This window comes from Vombatus ursinus, unplaced genomic scaffold, assembly GCF_900497805.2.
Source record: "Vombatus ursinus unplaced genomic scaffold, bare-nosed wombat genome assembly UNPS02014804.1, whole genome shotgun sequence".
Classification (NCBI taxonomy): Eukaryota; Metazoa; Chordata; class Mammalia; order Diprotodontia; family Vombatidae; genus Vombatus; species Vombatus ursinus.
The window spans coordinates 8,219,863-8,242,776 of record NW_020954582.1 but is presented as its reverse complement, the minus strand read 5'-3'; the positions used below and the strand labels follow the sequence as shown (position 1 = coordinate 8,242,776).

Here is a 22,914-nt window from a genome sequence, read left to right as displayed (position 1 = left end):
CTCTCTTTTTTCTGCCCCTCCCCTTTCTCTCACCTCACCCTGGGTTACTTTTCTTGATGTCTCCCCGCCCCTGTGATGGGGGCAGGGGAGGGAAGGAGGCTCACCATATTGGTGCCAGACTTAGTATGGGCACCTGATCAGCTTTACCCCTATCACAGCTTAGAACTCCTGAATCAAGCATTCCGCCAGCCTCAGCCTCCCCCCGTAGTAGCAATTGCAGGCTTATGTTACCATGTTTGGCACCTTTAGTTGCTTTTCCCAGCACAATTCCATTATATTCATATGCCATAATTTGTTCAGCTGTTCCCCAACTGATTGGCACCCCATTAGTTTCTAGTTCTTTGTCACTGCGAAAAGAGCTGCTATAAATATTTTTAGATGTGTGGGTCCTTTTCTCTTTACTTTTATCTTTTCAAGGTAAAGGCCTTATAGTGGTATTTCTGGGTCAAAGGCGATGCATGGCTGAGTGACTTTTGGGGTACATTTCTAAATTTCTTTCCAGAATGGCTGGGCTAATTCACAGCTCTACCAACACTGCATTAATGTTGTGGCCTTCCTACCGTCCCCCTCCAGTAATTGCCCTTCACCTTTTTTGTCGCCTTTAACCGTCATGTGGGTATGAGGCGGACCTCAGAGGTGTTATCATTGGTACTTCTCCATTACTGACTCGGAGCATTTTTTCCCCATGTGGTTGTTGGTAGCTTTTGAGAACTGCCTCTTCATATCCTTTGCCCATTTACCTATTGGAGAATTGCTCTTGGTCTTTTTTTTTTTTTTTTTTTGCCAGGCAATGGGGTTAAGTGACTTACCCAGGGTCACACAGCTAGTAAGTGTTATGTGTCTGAGGCTGGATTTGAACTCAGGTCCTCCTGACTCCAGGGCCACTGCTCAGTCCATTGCACCACCTGGCTGCTCCTTGCTCTTGTTCTTAAATATTCGAATCAATTCCCTCTAATTCTGGAGTAGAGATTTTGTCCCATGTTCAACAAATTTCAAATATTGGCATACAAAGAGAAAGATCTGGGTTTCTGTGTGGAGGAAACTCAAACTTTGAGATTAGATTTATAGGCTCAATTCTTGGGGCAAACTCACTTTTTTCCTTGATGAGGTAACTTCTCTGTGGGCATTAGCTCAGTCTTCCTTACCTTATAAATGGAAAGGGCCTATCATCTTTTCCTTTTGGAAAGAGAAGTCAGGAGCTAGGTCAGCTCCAGCTGAGGAAGACCACTTCCCACGAGCCATTGCTCTTTTAGACCCACTCCCCTCTGCTTTATAGGCATCCATCCAGGCTGGGCTGCCTGTGTATCCCCAGGCTTCCCAGATGCATATTTTGAATTCTAGCATAATTGATACCTTTTAAGCAACCAACCAACTGATCAGCAAGCATTTATTAAGCACCTACTGTGTTCCAGAGACTATTCTGGGCATTGAGGAAACAAAGACATAACTGAAACTAACCTTGCCCTTCAGGAAACAACATGTATGCATGTAATTATATATAAAATATATAAACAGAATAAATGCTTTTTGAAGAGATGTTTAATATTTTTTGTGCTGTTCCCCTCCCCCTTTTGATGCTACGGAAGTGCATCTGTGCACCTCACTGCCCAGGATGATGTCATTCTCAACCAGCATTTGTGTTTTTGGAATGTGCCCTCCATGGAGAGAGAAGATTGGGGTCATGTTAACATCAATTGACTACATTCATTGAATTATGTTTCTTTCAGCTTGTCTGGATTGAAACTCCCACAAACCCCGTCTTGAAAGTCGTCGACATTGAGGGCTGTGCCCAAGTGGTCCGTAATCATGAAATTATTTTAGTCGTAGATAACACTTTCATGTCAGCCTATTTCCAGGTAAGTGAAAACTCACATGTTTACACAGCTGTTTATATAGTTCACAGTTTACACAAACTTTTTATTTATTAAAAAGATATACATACATATATGTATATATATGCATATATAAACTTGAAAATGCTACATAAATGCTAGCTATTGTTATTATATTAGAGAGATTATGATCGCTGCTGTTATAGTACTCATTAAGTCGATTAACTAATAGTATTTTGAAATAGTATTACACATATTTATGAGAGTTAACATCTAACGTACAGCACTTTCTCTTTAAGAAAAGGGGGGAAAGGGACAATTTATAGCAATATTTTTAACCTCATGACCAAAACTTGAACAAGTCTTTTTGGGCTGGAAATACTATTTATTGAATAATTCTTATGGTGCACCTCCCCAAAGAAAGGATCATTATTAAGAGGCAGACCGGAAGCCAGCAGCAATCTGAAATCCTTAGACGGGACTCATCAGCCATGTCTGAAAGATAGATGAACTCTTTTCAGAATGCCAGATGACAGCTGAGCTTGGTGGGAGAGAGAGAGGCTGATGTAGTCAACAGGACACTGGACTTTGAATTAGGGAGACCTGGCTTCAGATTCTCCCCCAGATACTTTGGACATGTCACTTCAGCATTCTGTGCCTCAGTTTCCTCATCTGTAAACGAGGAGGTTACACCTGATGACCTCTAAAGTCTAAATCTTGGATAGTATGAAATCCGTGGAATACTCTCTAGTGAGCCGGCAGCCTTGAAGCTCCAGCCGCCTTGGGCTCCTTAGTGTCTGCTCAGTGTTAGAACAAAGCTCAGTATTAGAAGATTTAATGACTGCTTGACTTATTACCTATTCTTCTTCATCAGAAATCATCATTTTTCAAATTAATTAGGAAGCGCTATATATAGTCGTAAGCTTTATTAAAAAGGTGGAAAGCTTTCTACAATCTGAAGTGAAACCAGAGCGTAAATCTTGCACCTTTTTCTAATGTCAAGTCTTCATGGAACATTAGCACACAGTGAAAGCCGTATATTCTTTTCCTGTTCGCAGTTTTGTCTCCTTTAATGCTCTTAACTAACTAGGCTGCCAAAAACAGCACCACATATTGGACGTGAGCACTGACTTTGGAGTTGAAACAAAACTGGGTTTGACCTCTAGCACTGCCGTATGACTTTGGGCAATCTTGTCCTCCGTTTGAGACTTAGTATTCTCATCTGGAAAATGGAGATGACCACCCTTGCACACATGTCTTTCAGAGTAACTGTGGAGCCCTTTAGGAATTGGAGGTATGGTGTGGGCATTTATTCCAGAGAGGAAGTGGGGCATAGTGGAGAAAGACTGGTCATTGAGTCAAGAAGCTGACCTGAATTTGAGTCTTCTTTACCAAATACTGACTGTGTGACCCTGGCCATGTCTTGCAAACTCTCAGTACCCTGAGATTATAAGTTATAGACGGCTGCCAAATGGCACCAGTGGAAGGAATTTCCACACCTGAGAGTTTCCTACATGGCCAAGGTCTCAAATCTGGTCCCCCACTAAATCAAAACAAACCAACCAAACAAACAAACCCCCCCCCAAATCTCCTGTGTCTGTTTTAAATGAACCAGTTTCCATCCCATGTGAACAAAGAGCGAGTCCTTGGCCTCCTGAATTACCCTGCTGCTGAGAGTCCCAAGCGTCAGAGCACTGAGCCCCTTTTATTGGGCCTTGACCACCTTGGTAGAGCCCTCAGATAGGTTTCATGGTTTACTTCAGAGAAGGCAAAGCCTGATGATGATTAATAACTAACTCTGAGTCAACTTTGTGGTTAATGACTTTAAACATGGAAGTGCATTCCAGCATGGTAGGGCTCCAGTTGCCATAAAAGAATTTTTATAGTGATCCTGCCAGTGCTGCAGGGCTTAATTCTAAGGGTCATCAAGGCTCTTCTTAGAATTTTGCACAGGACCAGGAAAGATATAGTCGATTGATTTCTTCACTAATATACCCCAGGGACTAAACCCTCTCCTTGTAGAGCCAGTATGGAAGAAATCCAGGGAGAACCACTCTGAAAGTCAAGAAGGCCTAGTTTCAAGTTGCCTGTATGATGGTAGGCAAATCAATTTGTCAGGACCCCCAGGTAGCTAGCTTTCTCTAAAGAGCCCCTGCAGGCCAGGTACTAAGAGCATTGATGGACGGACTTTAACTTCTCAGGAGTTCCCTGTGCCAGTGAGATTTCAAAGCTTGTCCAAAAAGCTCCAAACAGCAAAATCTTACCCGTAGGGGATGTCTGATGGTTTTATTGTAAAATGTGCCTTTTCTTTGGTTGCTCTGAACACAGTCATTTGAAGCCCAGAAGGTTAACAACGAATGATCTATTTCTTAATAAACATCTTTAGAGAAAGCTAGCTGAGTTTGGGTTTGATGGGACTAGTGTAGTGAAAGAGTACTTAGAATAGTGAAACAAGCCTCTTACCAAAGTGTGAATAATCTTGGACAGTAGTATGAGGTTGGAATGAGGGAAAGCCTCTTCAGCTGGTTGGTTTTTACACTTGGCTTTGAGACTGTCTGAGAGTTAGTAACAACTGTTTGGTGCTTTTATTAAAAGAAGAAAAATGACCTTCGGTCCCTGACACTGTCTCAGATGCGATTGTTGATCAAGACAAAAGTGGGATCAAAAAACTTATGTTCTTAGGCCTTTAACTGTCCTTTCAAAACCAATCATTTAGAAATTCTTGGAAATAAGCATAATAAGGTCCCAAGTCTATGTGTTTGAGTATATATGTGTATGTTGATGGATATCTATGTATATGTGTGTATGTATATATAAAACATAATACATCCATACACACATATGCGTATATATCCACACTTAATTGTAGCTTTCTTGGAGGGGAGGGGAGGAAGGGAGAAAGATAAAGTAAAAAGTGCACAGCAGAGAACAAAAGAAAACCTACAAGGAAACAAAGAAAAGCTGGGCAAATTTGAAAACAATGTAGCAGTTATTATATAGGTTTTCTTGAAATGGAAATTTAAGTTTAAATAAATATAAAAATTAGGCAAAAAGAAAGACATTCTTGTCTTCATCCTTGGCTCAGGTCAGGTGCCACGTCATCTTTGAGACCTTCTTGGGTCCCTCCACGTGCCAGCGTTGTTACCCTGCCCAAGTGACGTATTCTATTTTCTGTGGTCCTGTCCCAGCCCCTTCACCCCGAGAATGTAAACTCTCTGAAGGAGGGGAGCCACCTTGTTTCCCGTCTTTGCATCCAGGGTGCTTGGCTCTTAGTAGGCACTTTTTATGACTATGAAAAGTACTTGGCTCTTAGTAGGCATATGTTTATGACTAAATTAATTGAATGAACTCTGCTGAAGAGGCCAGATCTGGGGGCGAAAGGGGAGAGGAGAGGAAACTCTATATGGAAAAAGGTGGGAAATAATTCAACTTTAATATCTCTGTGTTACTAAACGGCTGCCTAAGATGGCCTTTCTGAAAGCTGGTGGAACAACGCCGTCTTGATAATCCCCCCCTCAGCTCCCTTCAGGCCCACACTCTTCCAAATTGAAACAGTAACCTTGTGTTCCATTTCAGCGTCCTTTGGATCTGGGAGCTGACATCTGCATGTATTCAGCCTCAAAGTATATGAATGGTAAGTATGAACATACCCTCCAGTTGGTTCTTCTCCATTGATAGCTGAAAATAGCCCAGAGCTTGACGTTTCAACTGCCATTTTTTTCCACGGTAATGTCAATTTTCCCCTCTCCCTCATCTGGAGTGAAAATAATGTACTGCTTTGGTCTGAATTTGGGATGACCTTTCTTTTCTCCTCTGGAAGAGGGAAGAGAATGATTTTATAAGGTGGAGAATGCTTGGTACTCGAAATAATGGAGTAATAGGTCAAAGGAGATAATATTTGTAAAAGAAAAAAAAAGTGTTTGCTACAGTGCCTGGTACATATCAGGCCCTGTATAAATGCTCATCCCCTTCTCCTTTCCCCCCTTCCCCTCCCTTGTTGTGGAAATTGGTAAGTAGAGAATTCTGGAGCTGAAGGGGCTTTGGACGTGGTCTCGTCGTAGAATCCCAGAGCTTTAGAGGGAGGGGGGACTTTGGTGGGCCAGCCCGACGCATGCCTGCACACTGTGCCCCGGCGTACTCTTAGTCAGCCTCTTCTTGAGTGGAGAGAGCCTTCACTGCCCCAGGCAGTCCAGTCTACTCTTCAGTGATTCTATGGCTGGGAAGTTTCTCCTGACATCAAGTGCAGACTTGCTTTATGAGATGCCTGATTTTGCTACTGGCTGCATCCAGATTGAACAAATCTAATTCACCTTCCAGGTTACAGCCCTTCACACACTTGTAGAGAGCCAGCCCATAGCCCTGCTCCCCAAAGGAAAGCCTCCCGGTTCTCTCCAATTATCCTTAGGTAGCCCGGGCTCAGGGCCCCTCCACCCATCTGACTTGCTCTCAGCTGGACTCTGCACTTACTAATGTCCTTCCTGAAATGAACTGAACACGGCCCCCTGCAGATCGGGGCCGACCCAGGCTGATGACCTCATTCTGTAGAAGAGGCCGCTTGGCGAGCTCCGGATCATTCCCTGAGCCCAGGCCAGGTCTCCTGAATCCTGCCTCGTGCCAGTTTCTCCCTCTTGGGCTGACTGCCCTGCCCCAACTTCTCCATATCTCTCGGAAGGGGTGAGCACAGGCAGCGTGGTTTGGTATTTTTATAGGTGGAGGGAAGAGATTGTTAACCTGGGGCTCCATGGGATTGGTTCACATCTGCTCATTGATTCTGGCCTTGCCTCTGTACAATTCAGTTGGAACAGGGCACCTTAGTTTGAGTATTTAGATAGGAAATGATATTTCCAAGATTCATGAGGGAAGGATTTTTTTAAAAGGCTATTTTTTTTTAAAAGCATGTTGATCTAAATGAAATTACCTACCCTTTCAAAAATGTGCTTTTTCCTAGCTACTTTTTTTTCACGTGTCTTTGCCACTGTTCAGTCATTTGCAATTGCTTTATTGAGCTTATTCTCTTCACTTGAATACCACACTTAACAGACTTAAAGTAAAGGAGACTCCACATCCATTTGTGTTATTTTCTTTCTTTCCCATCAGGCCACAGTGATGTTGTCATGGGTTTGGTTTCAACAAATTCTGAAAATCTCTTTAAAAGGCTCAGCTTCTTGCAGAATGGTAAGTATCTCATTTTGAAATTTGGGGACTAGATTCCCCTGTGCCACGGCCTCTTGTAGACTTCTGAAACCTACTTTTCTATTCAGTGTTGTAAGAGAGGATGCCTCATCTGTTTCTGTTTGCGCCTGTTTCGACTTGTCTTTTTGCATTCTTCCGTAGAGAAAAAAAAACAACAACCACTACCTTTTGCTTCTAAATTTTCAGGGGATTCTCACACTGGGAATCTCTCATACTGATGAAATTCTGGAAAGGGAGCATAAGAGGTGCCCTCAGGAGTGTATGTGGCATGGGGGGAGGGGTTGGGGGTGGAAGGATGTGATGGGCAACCAGAATATTATAATTGTAGTGTACTCTGGCATGCCCTGTGGATTAGGAGGTAACTGTTGACTTGTATAGAGATTTTTTTTTAACCTTTAAAAGCATGAGCTGGCTTTGTAGACAGCCAAGAAGACTTGGGTTTCATGTCCTGCCTCTGACATATACTGGCAAGGTTGCTTTACCTGTTAGGGCTCCAGGCCTGTGGTATCAAACTCAAGTGGAAATAGGGGCCACTAAACCATTCATAGTAATCCTTGTAAGAAGCAGATTGGCTTAGAAAACCACATATTAACATCATCTATTTTCTATTGTATTTTTATTTTGTTAACTATTTCCCAATTACATTTTAATCTGATCTGTGGTGTTTGAGTACCAAATATGTGCTCTAAACTACTCTTTCAAACTGTAAGTAGTAGAAAAGGTGCCAGGTATCCCTGCGTTGGTAGAGGGCATTCCTCTCCTGGGATTTCCATATACCAATGAGCTCACATGTCCAGCCCCCCTACCAGTCCCCAGCTTAGGGTCACCATCTAGGTTAGTGATTATTTAAGGGAATCTGTTGCTTAAAGACTAAGACTTTTTTTAGTTCTAAAATTTCCTTTATAGTGCCTGCTTTAGGGTACCAAATACAGAGAGTTAATCATGATTTTTTCATTTTAAATGGTGGTGAAAGGAAGAGCTAATGTATTACCAACTATTTTCCTATTTCTTTTGTTCAGTTAATCTGGAATAGGGAGAAACTCTTGCCCTGCCCCTCCCCCCCCATTTGGACTTCATTTTATTTGCTTTGCTGTAGTTACCCCCATTGGACTTTCCATTGATGTTGTCATTGGCATTGGGTGTGTTGTTTCCCTGGGTCAGCTTCTTTCAGTCAGCATCTGTTCACGGTCCACAGTTCTGGAGGTGGAAGGAACTTCCAAAGCCATCTAATTGCAACCCACTCATTTTACAAAGAATTAAGGCCCAGGCTTATTAAATGACTTGTCCAAGGTCGTGTAGATAGTAAGCATCAGAGGTGGGGTTTGGAGTTCTCTGACCCCAGAGCCAGAGCTCTGCCCACTGGCCAACACTGCCTCCTACCTGCTTTCTGGGTTCCTCTGGATTCCTCGTGTACTGTTTTTCGGGGACGTAGTTGCTGCTACAGTCACCTAGCCCAGTTCGCTTGGACGTTCCCCAGGTGATTGGTACCCATTTTGTTCCCAGTTTGTTGGAAACAGTTTGCAGTGAAACTTTAGCTAATGAGTACCTAGTCATCTATTGCTATCTTTCCTCAAAGACAGGGAAGAGGTAATGAAAGAATAGAAATATCCTCTGGGAAAGGACTCATGAGAAAAAACCCCCTAAAATGGAATAGAAAGCCCCTAGAATTCCTTGCATGGGTGACAGCCACCACTTTTACCTTATTTTGGAAGCTTTAGGAGTGAAGCCCATCCCCCTGGGGAAGGGGGCAGGGGAGGGGGATTTTGAGATTCCTGCTGTTCCACAAGCAATATTACCTCGGTGGCCAGTTATTAATGCCCGAGAGTAAGAGACCATTTAACACTGTAATTAAGAGGCAAACAACCATTTTTCTCTATGCGAACTTTAGGATTTTGTAGATTACTGGATTGAAGATTTAGAGTCAAATAAGTAAAAGTGATACTGTAGTGATCTCATCCCAAAGCAGTGTAACATTTTGCATGTGTAGCACCCCCGCCTATTAAAAAAAAGGAACAGAAATCAATTTTCTCTCCTTCTCATTCTCCCAATTCATTAAAAAAGGAAGGAAGGAAAACCAAATTTCTTTTAATATACATAGTCAAACAGAAACATTCCCTCACTGGCTATATACCAAGATGTCTCATTCTGCACCCTAAATCCATCAACTCTCTGTGATGAATGCTATCTGTCATCACCGAGCCTTTGGAATCCCAGATACTCAATATATTGATTCTATTTCTTACAGCTTTCTAAGTTTGTTTATCAGTGGTATTGTTATTGTACCCTTGTACGTTGTATCTTCTAGTTTTTCTTCATGTCATTAAGGCTGTCACTTCCAATTTGGAAATTCCTTTTTCTACCCATTCATTGAGTTGGAGTGAATAGAGAGTCAGCCTTGAGATCAGGAGGAACTGAGTTCAAGTGCTGCCTTTAACACATACAGGCTACATGACCTTGGGCTAGTTTAACCTCTCTGTGCAGCTGAGCCTCTCTTTATTAGTGGAGAGATTTTCTTCCCTGGGAGTTCCCTATACTTATGAAATCACAGGATAAACAATAACCAAAAAAAAAGACCTATCAATTTATATCTTTTGGTAAAAGAGGAGGTTATGTTGTGTTGGTCTTCCATGTTTTCTGGTGAACCTTAAATCAAAACTCATGTTCAGACAAGTTTGTGTGAAGGTCACGTTCATACTCCGTTTCTGTGGGTTTCCCTTCACTCCTCCCAATGGTTTGTGTTTTCTTCTTTACTGAATTTCTTTAGCTTAGCTTAGCTCTGTGAGCAGGAACCCAGGTCGGTTTGGCGTCTACAGGATTTTGTCAACGTCGTCTTCTCTTCCTTTGGTGCTAATCCTGACTGTCTTCATCTCGCAGCCATCGGGGCTGTTCCGTCTCCTTTTGACTGTTACCTCTGCCTTCGTGGTCTGAAAACTTTGCCAATCCGGATGAAGCAACATTTTGAAAGTGGACTGGCAGTGGCCAAGTTCCTGGAGGTGAATCCTCGGGTGGAAAAGGTCATTTATCCCGGTGAGTTGTTTGGAGCTCTGAGCCAACATGACTTGGAGGAGGGCCTTCACATCAGGACTCTAGTCAATCAATCAATCGATCAATTCCTGAGGAGGAGCCTAACGGGCTAGCTTTCCCTTCTTTTATTGCTGGACCTGACATTTTCCTTTCCCATTATGTGCAGATAAAGATAGTTAATCTTAGTCTGTTTCTGAAACTGGCTCTTCTTTAGGTTTGCATTCATTTCTCCTTACTTTAGCTTTGAACTCTGACCTTATAGGTATGAACGAATGAATGAATGAATGAAAAATAATTTAAAAGTGCTTACTGTGTGCCACTTTCTTTTTCACTTTTTTCTTTCTCACTTTTGTCTTTATAGCCCCAGTACTTAGCCCAGGACATACCAAGACAAAAGGGAGAAAGAACCTGTCCTCATTGAGCTTTTAGTCTAACAGGAGGAGACATTACTTATAGGCAATTGGTGACCAAAGGAAAAAACTGTGTAGGGCCAGTGAGTGGATTCACAGGGCAGCCAAATGACACACTCTTTCCTAAAGGCAAGAGTGATAGTGATTTGACTACTGTGCCCAGTAATGAGCAGCTGGTTGTGAGGCAGAGAGGGCAGGGTTAGTGGACCTTGACAGAGAAGATAGGAAGATGGCTGGGAGGCGAAGCATGGTCTAGTCTAGGGCTGGGGACATCCAGTGGGCTAGGGGTGTGGGCTCACTCACTCACTCACTCCCTTGCTCACTTACTAACCAAGGTGTCATAGCTCCTGGCTGGATTATTTCCCTGGGGCCTGCTTGCGACCAGATCCACTGGCCATGGTGTATAAGCTTGCACACCACGGCCAGCGGATCTGGTCGCAAGCCCGGTACCCTACTGGAGCTGTCCAGGGCGGTAGGGCCTTGGTGTTGAAGTTACAGAACAGCAGACAACAGCAGCAGCAGCAATCCTACTCATTGGAATGATTAGTATTATTGGAGTCATCAGCAGCAGAAGGCATTGCAAATAGAGGGGTCCTGCCTCTGGCCCAAACTGGCCAGGTGACCTTAGCACGACGCTGCACTCTCCATTCTGATGGAGTCACAGAAAGAGTCACTCTGCTTTGAGAGAGGGCGGTTCCTCACCAGGGTTTCCTCCGTATTTGTGATGTCACAAATGGGCATAGGTCCAATCCCTATCCCTCAGCAGTTAGTCGGTCAATAAGCATTTATTAATTAATTAATAAGCATTAAGGGGGGCTAGGGAAAGGCATCCTATAGAAGGTAGGATTTTAATTGGGACTTGGAGGGAGCCGGGAAAGCTGGGAGGAAGAGATGAGCAGGGAGGGGGAGCATTCCAGCATGAGGGACAGCCAGAGAACATGCCTGTAGTCGGGACATAGGGAACAGCCAGGGGGTCAGTGTCACTGGGATAATAGCTGACATTTAGGGCCTACCTTACATTTTCCATGATCTGATTTGACCCTCACTTAGATTTAGCCCTGTACAGGAAGCCTCTCAATCCTCCCATTTTTCAGATGAGAACGGTATGGCTCAGAGGGTGAGTGACTTGGTCATTGGCAGGCTTTGAACCCAAGTGTCTCCCGACTCTTTAAGTGCGGTACTTTTTCTGAAGCAGCATGACGCCCGTCTCCCAGTTCATACCTAACAGCCTGGTCCACTTTATACCGACTCACTGACATTCCCTCCTAGCCTTCCTCGCTTGCAGCTGCCCTCATGTGGCTGCCTTTGGCAGGGGCAGTCAGAGGTTTGTATCCCTGAACAGTAAGATTCTGATTAACCTCTGTGAGCCTCAGTTTCCTCATCAGTAAAGTGGGACTGATAATTCTTGTGGTATCAAATATTATCACAGGGTTCTTGGGGGGCTCAAGTGAGCTTATACTTGTAATGCACTTTGCAGATTTTAAAGCCCCATGTAAATGTCCAGCATCATTACTTTAGAGCCTGAGTTATATTTTCTAGTAAGAATTTGAACTTGATGATTGCAGGTCTTCCATCTCATCCTCAGTATGAGCTGACTCAGCGCCAGTGCACAGGCTGCCCTGGAATGATCACCTTTTATATCAAGGGTGAGGTCGCACATGCAGAAGCCTTCCTTAAGAACCTAAAGGTGAGGATGTATCAGCCCAGACCAATACTGGTGGGGTTTGCGGGCACCTGAAGGTCTCACTAGAGGCAGTATGGGGCAGTGGGTAGAGAGCCAGCCAGCCTGGATATCAGAAATGCTTTGTGGCTGTGTGAACAAGGGCAAGTCATTTAACCTCTTGGTGCCTCAGTTTCTTCATTTGTAAAGTGGTGTTGCCTGCTTCACATAGTTGTTGTCTCCAGTGAGATGATGTATGTAAAATGCTTTGCAAACTTAAAAGCACTATATAAATATTAGATGTGTCATGTATATATAAATATATAATGTACATATAAATATTATATATGATGTATATATAAACATTACTATTCTTACCTCTAAAAACAGCATGATAGTAATAACTGATTTACACAGTGTTGTCTTCATAGCAATTCTGTGAGGTAGGTCATGGAATCATAGCATCATCAGTTTGGAGCAGGAACAGATGTCAGAGGTCAACCTCCTTACAGATAAGGAAACTGAGGGAAGTTATGTGACTTGCCAGAAGTCGCATAGAAGGTAGGCAGCAGAGGTGGAAGGTATTATACTCACTTTACAGGTGAAAAAACAGAGGTTTGGAGAAGTCAGTTGAGTTGGCCACGTTCACACAAGAAATAGAAATGAGACTTGATCTGGGGTGTCCTGATTCCCAAGTTCTGATCCTCCAGTATCTCAATAACTACATATTTTAAGTTTACCCCCTTAAAAGTTGAAATGTAAAGATTTTGTAAGATTTGTTTTGAACATCCCTGCAGCAGGACACAGAGAAGCACAGGGCTCAACATTCTGGCCATTACGGCCCACAGATAGATAGTTATAATAGAATAACAAAGAAAAAACAGAAAGTTCTCCTGGTACTTATCGTCCTTTCTGAGAGCATGTTTGTACATGAAGAAATTCTCCATTGTCTAAAACAAGCCTGTGCACTCTGATCGCTTCTTGTCCTGGGCGTGTTTTGTGGCCATAGGCGTCATTCGTATATTCTGAAGTATGGGTAATCACAGGTCATGGGAATTCCAGTTTAGATCCTCTTTCTTTTCCTGGACTGCTTGTGGTTCGCCCCAGCCCCAGTCCCAGCCCCAGATCACTGTCATGAAAAGATTTTATTTTACTTTTTGCCTTTGTAGAAGTTCTCAGTAGTTCTGGTTTCCCAGGAGATTTCACTTTTGGTGTCTTTTGCTGTAGATCTTCATGTTGGCCGAGAGTCTGGGAGGATATGAAAGTCTTGTCGAGCTTCCGTAAGTTGCTTTCAGTTGTTATATACTGTTTTCCCCCTTTGTCTCCTCAGCACCTTGGACAGTGCTTGGGACACAGTATGCGCTTCACAAAGGCTTGTGAATTGGTGGCCGGATTGCTATAAGTAGCAAATAATGTAAGACTTGAGTTTATAGTAGATTCTCAGTAGGAGGCAGATACTTGGGATGTTACAGAGCACTTTCCTCCCAACATTCCTGTAATGTAGGGACCACAGAGATTATCAATTCCATTTTATAGACAAAGAAAGAGCTAAATGAGTGGTCCAGGAACTCAAACTTGGGCAAGCTTTGAATTCTGGTCTTCAATTCGTAGGATCATAGATTTAGAGTTGCAAGGGACTTTAGCAAGTCATTTAGCCAACTCTCAGTATTTTACGGTTGAGTAAACGGAAGCCTATAGTGGCAAAGTGATTGATCCAAGTTCAGAATGGAAGAGCTCAGCCAGATTCAGAGCCAAGTTCTCTAACTCCAAAGCCAAACCTCTTTCTCTGTATTGTGCTGCCTCTCAATTACCTACAACTGCTTACCACCCATTCCTTTATTTTACTTTCCCAGTTTATCGATGATTTCTGTTATTGAATAACAACCATTTTCTGGATATAGACATCCCTCCTCCATCACCCATCTTCTACCTCCTTTAGAACAAATTAAAAAAGCAAAATGAAATGAAGACGCCTGGCAGTGTATTCAACGTTCTGCCAATGCAGCCCCCCACTTGCTTGCTCTGTGAGGGAGCTGTGCACCGTTATTTGTTCTCCAGGCTCACATTTGGCTGTTAGTGAGCTCGCCATTGACACTGTTGTCATCACCGTGCGCCATGTTCTTTTGCTGCCATTTAACTTCACTCTTCATCAGTTCATACGGCCCTTCATGTTTCTCTCGGTTCTTTATATTGCCATTTCTTCCTCTACGATGACATGCATGCATTCAGATGATTAATGATAGTTTATTTAGTATCTTTAAAAGGTGTGCAAGCCCCCTGAAGGCATTCCATAGGCAGGAATCTGCACATGGGATAATCTATGAGTATGAGGTTGATAGGTGGCACAGTGGGTAGAGAGCATCATTCCTGGAGTCAGGAAGACCTGAGTTCAAATCTGGTCACAGATACTTACTAGCTGCATGACCCTGTCATTTAACCCTGTTTGTCTCAGTTCCTTATCTATAAAATGAGCCAGAGAAGGAAATGGCCAACCACTCCAGTGTCTTTGCCAAGAAAACCCCAGCTTAGTCCCAGGGTGTAAGAAGACTTTGTTGTCTTAACGAACCAGAAAAGGGGCAAGATCCACGGTTCACAGGTTCAGAGGTACTAGAAGGGGCCACGTGTTGGAAAAATCGGCCGTGTGCAATGGCCCATCCCCTGGATGCCAGCGCCCCTCCTCTGTACAGGCGCAGGGCCAGGCCTATTCTCCATCATTTCCCAACATCCAATTTCAGTTACTCGCTGCTGGTTCTTTCCATTTGCGTCGTTGTAGTCATTGTTGTGCACATACTTTCTCCTGGCTTTGCTTGTTTCACTTTGTTATTAGTTCCTGTAAGTCTTTTCACGTTCTTTCTATTTAGCCTGCTTTATCATTTCTTAAGGCTCATGGATAACCCATTACAATAACCACCAGTGTCGCGCATAGCATGTTAAGAGCTGGAGGAAACCCTAGGGAAGCTTCGGCCCAACCCCTCCCCTTGAGAGAGGAGGCAGTTGGAGGCCTGGATGGTGGAGGAGGTGATTTGCCCACAGTTATATGTCAAGTTAGTCACAGAGCCTAGATGAGAACCCAGATGTCCCCCCAAGTCTCTTTGTACCGTCCTTGTGCCTGTGGTCCTGGGGCAGATTGAAGATGGAAGACGCGATGTAAGAAGAAAGCTCTGTTTTCCCCAGGATCCTTGAGATATTGGTGGTTTTGGGAAGAGGGAGCCCTTCCTGTGAGAGTGGTTCATTGCAAGGCTCTGCACCCGGCCTGCCTGTCTGGGCTTCTGACTTCCAGGTGATCATGTCGAATGCTGGTGTCCAGTATTTGTGAATAACGTTGGATGAGATATGTGAAACTCCTTAATAGCCAACGGTTCCAAAAGATGCCTGCTAGTCTTGTGAGGACACTAGAGGGCACACTCAACATATAAAATCATTTTGTTTTTAATCCTCAGAAAATGTGGTTGGAGGGAGGCCCCACTGTGTCTTCCCTTGGGAAGATTACAGATTCACTGATGTAATGAAGTGTATATACAAATATACGAACTTGGCAAATCCACAGGCAAATATATATGTATACACACATACACATATATGTGTACACATGTGTGCATACATCTGTCTGTAGGTGAGGAACAGCGCAGTGTAGGGGATTGAGGGCTGGCCTTGGAGGCAGGAACACCTGGTTTTGAAGCCCATCTAAGACACATTAGACTGTGTGATCTGGGCAAATCACTTAGTGGATGAACTTCTCAGTGCCCCAGGCTGGCAGCCCATGGAGGCTCCAGGTTAGAAAGAAGTTGCGGGGAGCAGCTAGGAGGCACCAGCCCTGGAGTCGGGAGGACCTGAGATCAAATGCAGCCTCAGACACATCACACTAGCTGTGTGACCCTGGGCAAGTCACTTAACCCCAGTTGCCTCACCCGAAAGAAGCTGCCAATCTGTATTAGCAGAGGGAGTTTTTTGTAAAATGGGGCTAATGTGAGTACCTGCCTCTAGGTATTATGGGAATCAAATGCAGTGTGTGTGTGTGTGTGTGTGTGTAAGTGCTGTATAAATTCAGCTGCGATTACCATATGGATGAGGTCACAGATCTGGGCTCTGGTACTGCGTCTCTGCCTCTGTCTCTGTCACTCACACTCATCTCTTTCTACATGTATGTATCTGTGTACAGTACACACACAGGAGCATGCTGGGGCCAGTTCAGACGGGCCAGCTCCTAAGAGTCGATTGTTAAATTTTCAGCTTAAGACCCTACGACTTAGCGCTACTCCTTTGTTGTTTGTGTAGACGTAAGAAAGTGATGGAGAAGATGGCAATCGTGCCATTTAAACTTAAAAATATATCGTGTGTATATTTTATTTCCCAGAGAGTCAATTCAATATTTCCCAGCATGTCCTGGTGCATGTGCATATGTGTGTATGCATGTATGTATGTGTCCATACATGCACAGATATGATCTGCATACGTGTTCAGAGACAGTGATGGTCAGAGGCTGCTGCACAATCTAAGGCAGAGCGTTTTTGGATTCCGGAAAACTCCTTCAAATCCTGCCTCTGACACTGGCTGAGACCATACAGATGCGGGTCACTTTGCTGCGCCTCAGTTTCCTCTCACATAGAATGGAAATATAATACCCACAGTACCTATCTCAAATGAGAGGTGTAAAGGACTTTGGAAATTTTTAAAAATACTTCTATAAATGGCAGTTGAAATTGTAAAGCATTTCTATAAGTAGCACATGGATACAACTGACCTTGGAGTCAGGAATACTTGGGTTCAAGCCTTACCTCTGACGCATAAGGGGAATAAGCATTTAGCTCTTCAGTAATACCTACCATGTGCCAGGCATAAACACTTTGTACAAATACTTCATTTGATCCTCACAACAACCCTATGATGTAAGTGCTATGTTTATCCCCATTTTGTACTTGGGGAAAGTGAGGCAGCTAAGTGACTTGTCCAGATCCCCCAACTAGTCAGTATCTGTGGCAGAATTTGAGCTTAAAGTCCTCCCTGACTGGAGGTGCAGTGTTCCATCTGCAATATCCTCAGCCCACCATGACTAACTAAGGGTAAAGTCCCCTGAAATTTCAATAGCTTTCTAGCACTAAGTTACAGATGAGTTGACAATTTGCACTAATAGATGGGGTTTCCGTGCCGGAAGTTCCCTACACTCAAGAAATCACCTGCCTGAATTAAAAAAAAAAAGCCAGTTATAGATGTAAATTTTTAGGAACTCCTCAATGTTTAATGGAATTCTTTCAAGATTCTATTACTGAACACAAAGATTCTCCTTGATTTTTTTGTTTTTTTTGGCAGGCTTTGTGGAGTATGGGTTGGGGTGGGGTGGGGTGGATTTAGAGCTGTCGGGAAGGAAGACTCCCAGATTCAAGTCAAGGCCAGACTGCCCTTCCCTCCTTCAGCCCAGCTCTGGTCTGTCTCAGTGTAGTAGTGTTGAGGAAAGAGAAACCCTCCCCAGAGCAGAGCGTCCCTGAGGATGTTGGGATGAGAAGAGCCCTCCATGTGGGTGAGGAAGGAGGCAGCTCCCAGTAGAGCTTGCTCACCTCCAGCAGACCTGAGCTTAGGTGAAGACAGGGCTGCTCCTTTGATGGAGGGCGAAGGCCGAACCCTTTGTTGCCGTTCAGGCGGCACATGCGTGTCGGTGATGATTGTGCTGTCAGCCCTCATTCCAATAATTAGGAGGCGCACGGAGGAGCGCCATCAAGGTTTGTGGCGGTGGAGACTTGGTTCTGGTCCAAGGAGATAATCCAGTCATGCCCTTCCATCCCAGCCTGGAAGTCAAGTCAACAAGCATTTATTAAGTACCTACTGTGTGCCAGGCGCTGTGGGAAGGGCTGGGGCTGCAAAGAAAAGTCATTATTTTTTCCACCTTTGAAGGTTTACAACTCTCACTGTCTATATTTTCCTTGGTATTATTAACTGTGCTTTTTAAAAAGCTGCATATATATATACTGTCTTGTAGACATTCAGCATAGTGTGATAAATAGAAGGCTGACCTTGGAGTCAGGAAGACCTGCGTTCAAATCCACCCTCAGATACTGGCTAGCTGTGTGACTGTAGGCATGTCACTTCACCACTCATTTACAAAGTGAGGCTAATAGATAGCACCTATCTTGCAGGTTTGTAAGGATACAGTGAGATAATATTTGTAAAGCACTTAGCACAGTCCCTGGCACATAGTAGGCGCTCTATAAATGCTATTATATCATCATCATCACCGTCATTACTGCTATTACTTAACCTCTCGTGCCCCAGGCCCATTTGCATCTATGGAGGATGCACCCTCACTAGAACTTTTTTTTTTCATTAGAACTTTTACTTAGCAGTATAGCACAGTGGAAAAGAAGACTGAATTTCAAATAGGAGGCTCTGTGTTAGAAACTAGACTTTCTTCCGTTCTACCATGACAATAATAATAATAATAACAATGACTAGCTTTCATGTAACACTTTAAGGTTTCCAAAGTGCTTCACAAAGATTTACTCATTTGAACCTCACAACAACTGGGGGCACGTAGGTGCTATGATTATCCCCATTTTACAGATAAGAAAACTGAGGTAGACAGTGGTGAAGTGACTTCCCCAGGGTCACACTGCTAGTAATTGAGGCTGGATTTGAACTCAGATCATCCTGACTCCAGACCCAGCACTTAATCCATTCCGATACCTAGCTTGCTTACAAGTGACCTTCGGCAAATTAACTTTTCGGGACCCCAGGTGCTTGTTTGTGAAATGAAGGGTTGAGACTAGGTTAGGGCCCCTTGACTCCTTCCTGTGTCTAAACTGATTATCCCTAGGATTCTACGAAATCAGAGCTTTAGATTAAAAAACAAACCCAAACAAGACCTTCCTCTCTGGTTAGTTAAGGACAGATCCTTCACACTGGGGCTATGGCTTACAGCTCCTTGGAGTCTCACAGTGTTTTTTTTAAGGGCAGAGTGGAGTGGGACCTTGTTTTACAGATGCAGTCCAAGATCACGTCAGCCTTTGGGACTGCCGGGTCACCTGGTAGTGACATGTTCATATGCTGTTAATTCATGTAGAGTCTTCAACAAATCAACAAACCCTGAGTAATCATAAAAAAAGGAAATCTTAAAAATTGGAGGAGAAACAGATTTTGCTCTTTTTCCAAAAGACGAAGTCAATAAACCTTGAGCTTTCCTGACTTAAAATGAAGGAGCAAATTTACATTGAGCTTGCAGGCCGCTAAGCTCCCCTTCAGCCAGTGTCCTTTTCTCGTCTACTCTTGCCTCCCCCATTATGTACTGCAACAATTGATTAGGACACAGCTTTAGGTCTACTGTTTGCCCAGTAAATGTTTGATGATGCAAATAAAACTCGCAGTGATACAGCCATTGATGACATAGAATTGTAGAGGTGTGGAGCTAGAAAGGATTTAGAGATGATCTAGCCATGCCCTCTCTTTTTACAGATGAGGAAACTGAGGCCCAGGGAGGTTAGATTGGAACAGTCAGACAAGAATATTGTTTCATTGACTTTTGGAACGAGCAGGGAATAAGTCAAAGGAAAAGATGCTTTGCATATGGCGAGGGGTGAAGGAATCCTGCCCCATTCACTGATGTGTGCTTCTTTCCCTTGCCAGGGCCATCATGACTCATGCCTCGGTGCCTGAAGAAGAAAGGCAGGAGCTGGGAATCAGCGATACTCTCATCCGGCTCTCCGTTGGCTTGGAGGACGTAGAGGATCTCTTAGAGGACCTCGATCAGGCTTTGAAGGCTGCTGTAAGTTCTTTCTCTAGACTGGCCTTTTCTCAGGTGGAGTTTTGCCTGGCAGGAAGGCATTGTAGAAGAGAGATTTAGAGGATCCCAGCTCTAGAAAGGAAACTGAGGCCCAGGGAAAGTAAGTGACTGGTCCAAGGTCCTAGGATATGAAGCCATGGCCTGCGACTCTGGAATAAGTGCTTATTCTGTTATATCACACTGCTTCAGAATAGATGAGAATTGGCCTGCATGTAGTATCAGCTATTTTAATAAACTAACTTAAAGGTAATTTATTGATAAGAAGCCATATAGTATAAGTAGATACAGCACTGGCCTTGAAGTTAGGAAGATACAGGGTCATTGTCCTCCTTTGAGGCCCAGGGCAAGTTACGTAAACTCTATGTGCCTCGGGCAGTTTCCTAGGACTTAATCTGCTACCTCATAGATTAGAGGAAGGAAGTAAGCAAACAAACATTTGTGAAATGGCTACTACATGCAGGGTGATTTACAAATATTATTTCATTTGATCCTTACAACAACCCAGGGAGGTAGGTGCTATTATAATCCTCATTTTACAGATGAGGGAATTGAGTGAGACACTGGTTAAGTGATATGCCCGAAGTCCTACAAATAGTAAGCATCAGAGGTCACATTTGAACTCAGGTCTTCAAGGTAGGTTGTGATCTGTGCTGGTGGAAGGAAGTTCCCATACCAGGAGTTCCCACGCTGACCAAATAATATCATATTCCCTGGTAGGCTTTGAGCTTATCTAGACTTCAGAGGTCCCTTCAGACTTGTTTGGGAAGTGGGTGTAGCAGATTCAGAAGGGGGAGTGATTGATAAGAGGGGTCTCTGCTTATACAAGCCTCTGCTAACAGAAGTGTAGTTGAGACTTCTCTGCCTTTGGCTCTCCTGTCCTTCCCACTTGAAAGTGTTCTGTCCTCCTTTGATTTTCCCGGAGACTTCATCTGCACTTTTCTGTGCCCCATAATCACCTGCCTTGGGTTGTACTTACTTGTACTTATGTTCTTTCAGTAGAATGAAAGTTCGCTGAGGGCAGTGACTCTGTGTCATCTTTTGTCTTTGTAAACCTAGCTACGGGTATAGTGCTACTTCATACATGTTTGATGATTGAATGAACGAGATGATACAGAGTCCAAGGATAACAGCAGCAAGGACGTTATCCTGATCTAATCTTCCTTTTTCTTCCTTTCTTTTCCTTTTCCTTTCCTCTCTCCCCTCTTCTTTGCTTTTCTTTCCATCCTAGTTTGCCATTCCTTTCCCTTCCCTTCCATCCCCTCCTCTTTCCTTTTCCTTCTTTTCTTCCTTTTTTTTTTGTGGGGGTGCAGTGGAGAGCATAGGACTTCATTAGTTGTGAACTTGGCAGGAAGAGGAGTCTAATTCCTAGAGTTTCATCACCTTATTCCTTCTAGCAGAAAATGTTTTATGAACTGCCATGTCTGTGCTTTGAGTATTCAGTGTGAAAGGAAACTCGGAAGAGTACTTCCTTCTTCTGGGCAGTCTGATTGAAGGAAGTGAAATAGACTCAGAGAATTAGGAGTTGAAAGAGCCCTTGGAAATCATTAATCCAGCCGTTAAGGGAACCCGAATGTCTTTGCAGGGATGCCGACAGTAGGAGCGTGGATATGGTGCTCAAAGGCTTGGGCTACATGTGGAAGCACTCCTGTATATATTATTTCATTTGATCCTCGCAGTAATGACCCTTCGAGGCAGATGCTGTCATTGCCTCCATTTTACAGATGAGGAAATGGGAGCAGAGGAAGTTTGTGACTTCCCTAGGGCTACACAGCTTACAGATGCCTGAGGCAGGATTGGAGCTCCATTCTTCAAGTCCACAATTCTGTCCACTGTGACACCCAGCTCTGACAAGTGATCAGCTGGCCTCTACTGGAACTCAGACTTGGCGGTGGGAGGGTGAGGGAGAGCCTCATTTCCTTTGAATGGAGCTCATTCAATTTTGGGATACCTCTAAGCAATCAATTTTTGCTATATCAAGGCAAAATTTGTATCCCTGTAGCTTCCAAACGTGGTCTGGGTTTGCTCTCTGGGACTGAACAGAATGAATCTATTGCTTCTTCACATTCTTGGCATGTGGGTATAATGTTGTTTTTTTTTATCTTTCATTAACACAGCACCCTTAATCTATATGCGCCATAACTGGAATTCCAAGACGTGCTACTGAGAGCCTGGATTCCTGGAATGATCAAGTGGTCAGAAGATCGCTAATTGCAGAGACTGCTAATGAGCCTCCAGTGGTTTTCATTTGAAGATTTTCAGTAGTGTCTCCCACATTAGGCACCTCATTACCTTTTCTGCTTTAAATTGTCAGTGATTGGACATCATGGTTCAAGATGCTATCTTCTCTCTCTCTCTCTCTGGTTGTGAAATTCCAGGTCACTTTCTGGTGATGCTTTTCCCTTTATTGGCTATACTTTCCCTTCTTATCAAAGGAGGCTAAATTGTGTTCTGCCATTTTGCGTCTTCCGTTGATGCCATAAAATGTCTTTTTATTCTCTTTATGCTCTGATGGCAATTCGTTGTTTGATGGCCTTCGGAACAAGTTACACGACTGAATGAAGTCTCCGAGTTCTGCTTATACACACAGTACCTAGAGCATCTAAGTGGTTTACAGAACATGGGTGTGATGCCAAAATCAGATACTTGAAACCATAATGTGAAATTCTACTAGCTTTAAATTGTATCTTTAAAATCTAATTTTTCTTTTTAGTAAATATACATTGCGGATGTGCCTTGCTTTGTATTTTATGTTCCAGTATTGGGTGCCACTAATAGTAATTTTGCCTTGATAGGTGCTAATTCTTTCTGTTGCAGTCATCAGTTTGCACAGGTCTCTTAAAAATCAGTCAGAATGGCGTTCTGATCCACCTTCCTGTCAATATCCTAGCCATTTGAGCCTCCTCCCTCCCCCAGTGGATTTTTACATTTCCCCTTTTACTTGAAGGCGTGATACGCTTCCAGAAGGAATGAACCTTTTGGGAATCAAGCAGTGCCTTCTCTTCTGCAGTGTTGGCAAATGCAAGTGAG

At 43.6% G+C, this 22,914-nt stretch overlaps 1 protein-coding gene across 1 annotated transcript in view; it reads left to right on the top strand.

Moving 5' to 3' along the window:
- Positions 1-22,630, top strand: part of CTH (cystathionine gamma-lyase) — a 41,860-nt gene extending 19,230 nt beyond the window's left edge. Inside the window, exons 5-12 of the mRNA XM_027874119.1 lie at positions 1,728-1,856; positions 5,409-5,466; positions 6,930-7,007; positions 9,900-10,052; positions 12,025-12,146; positions 13,347-13,399; positions 19,731-19,869; positions 22,002-22,630. Coding sequence (XP_027729920.1) covers positions 1,728-1,856; positions 5,409-5,466; positions 6,930-7,007; positions 9,900-10,052; positions 12,025-12,146; positions 13,347-13,399; positions 19,731-19,869; positions 22,002-22,010 — 741 coding nt within the window. The 3' untranslated portion in view covers positions 22,011-22,630. The remainder of the gene's footprint in view (positions 1-1,727; positions 1,857-5,408; positions 5,467-6,929; positions 7,008-9,899; positions 10,053-12,024; positions 12,147-13,346; positions 13,400-19,730; positions 19,870-22,001) is intronic.
- Positions 22,631-22,914: the final 284 nt, after the last annotated feature.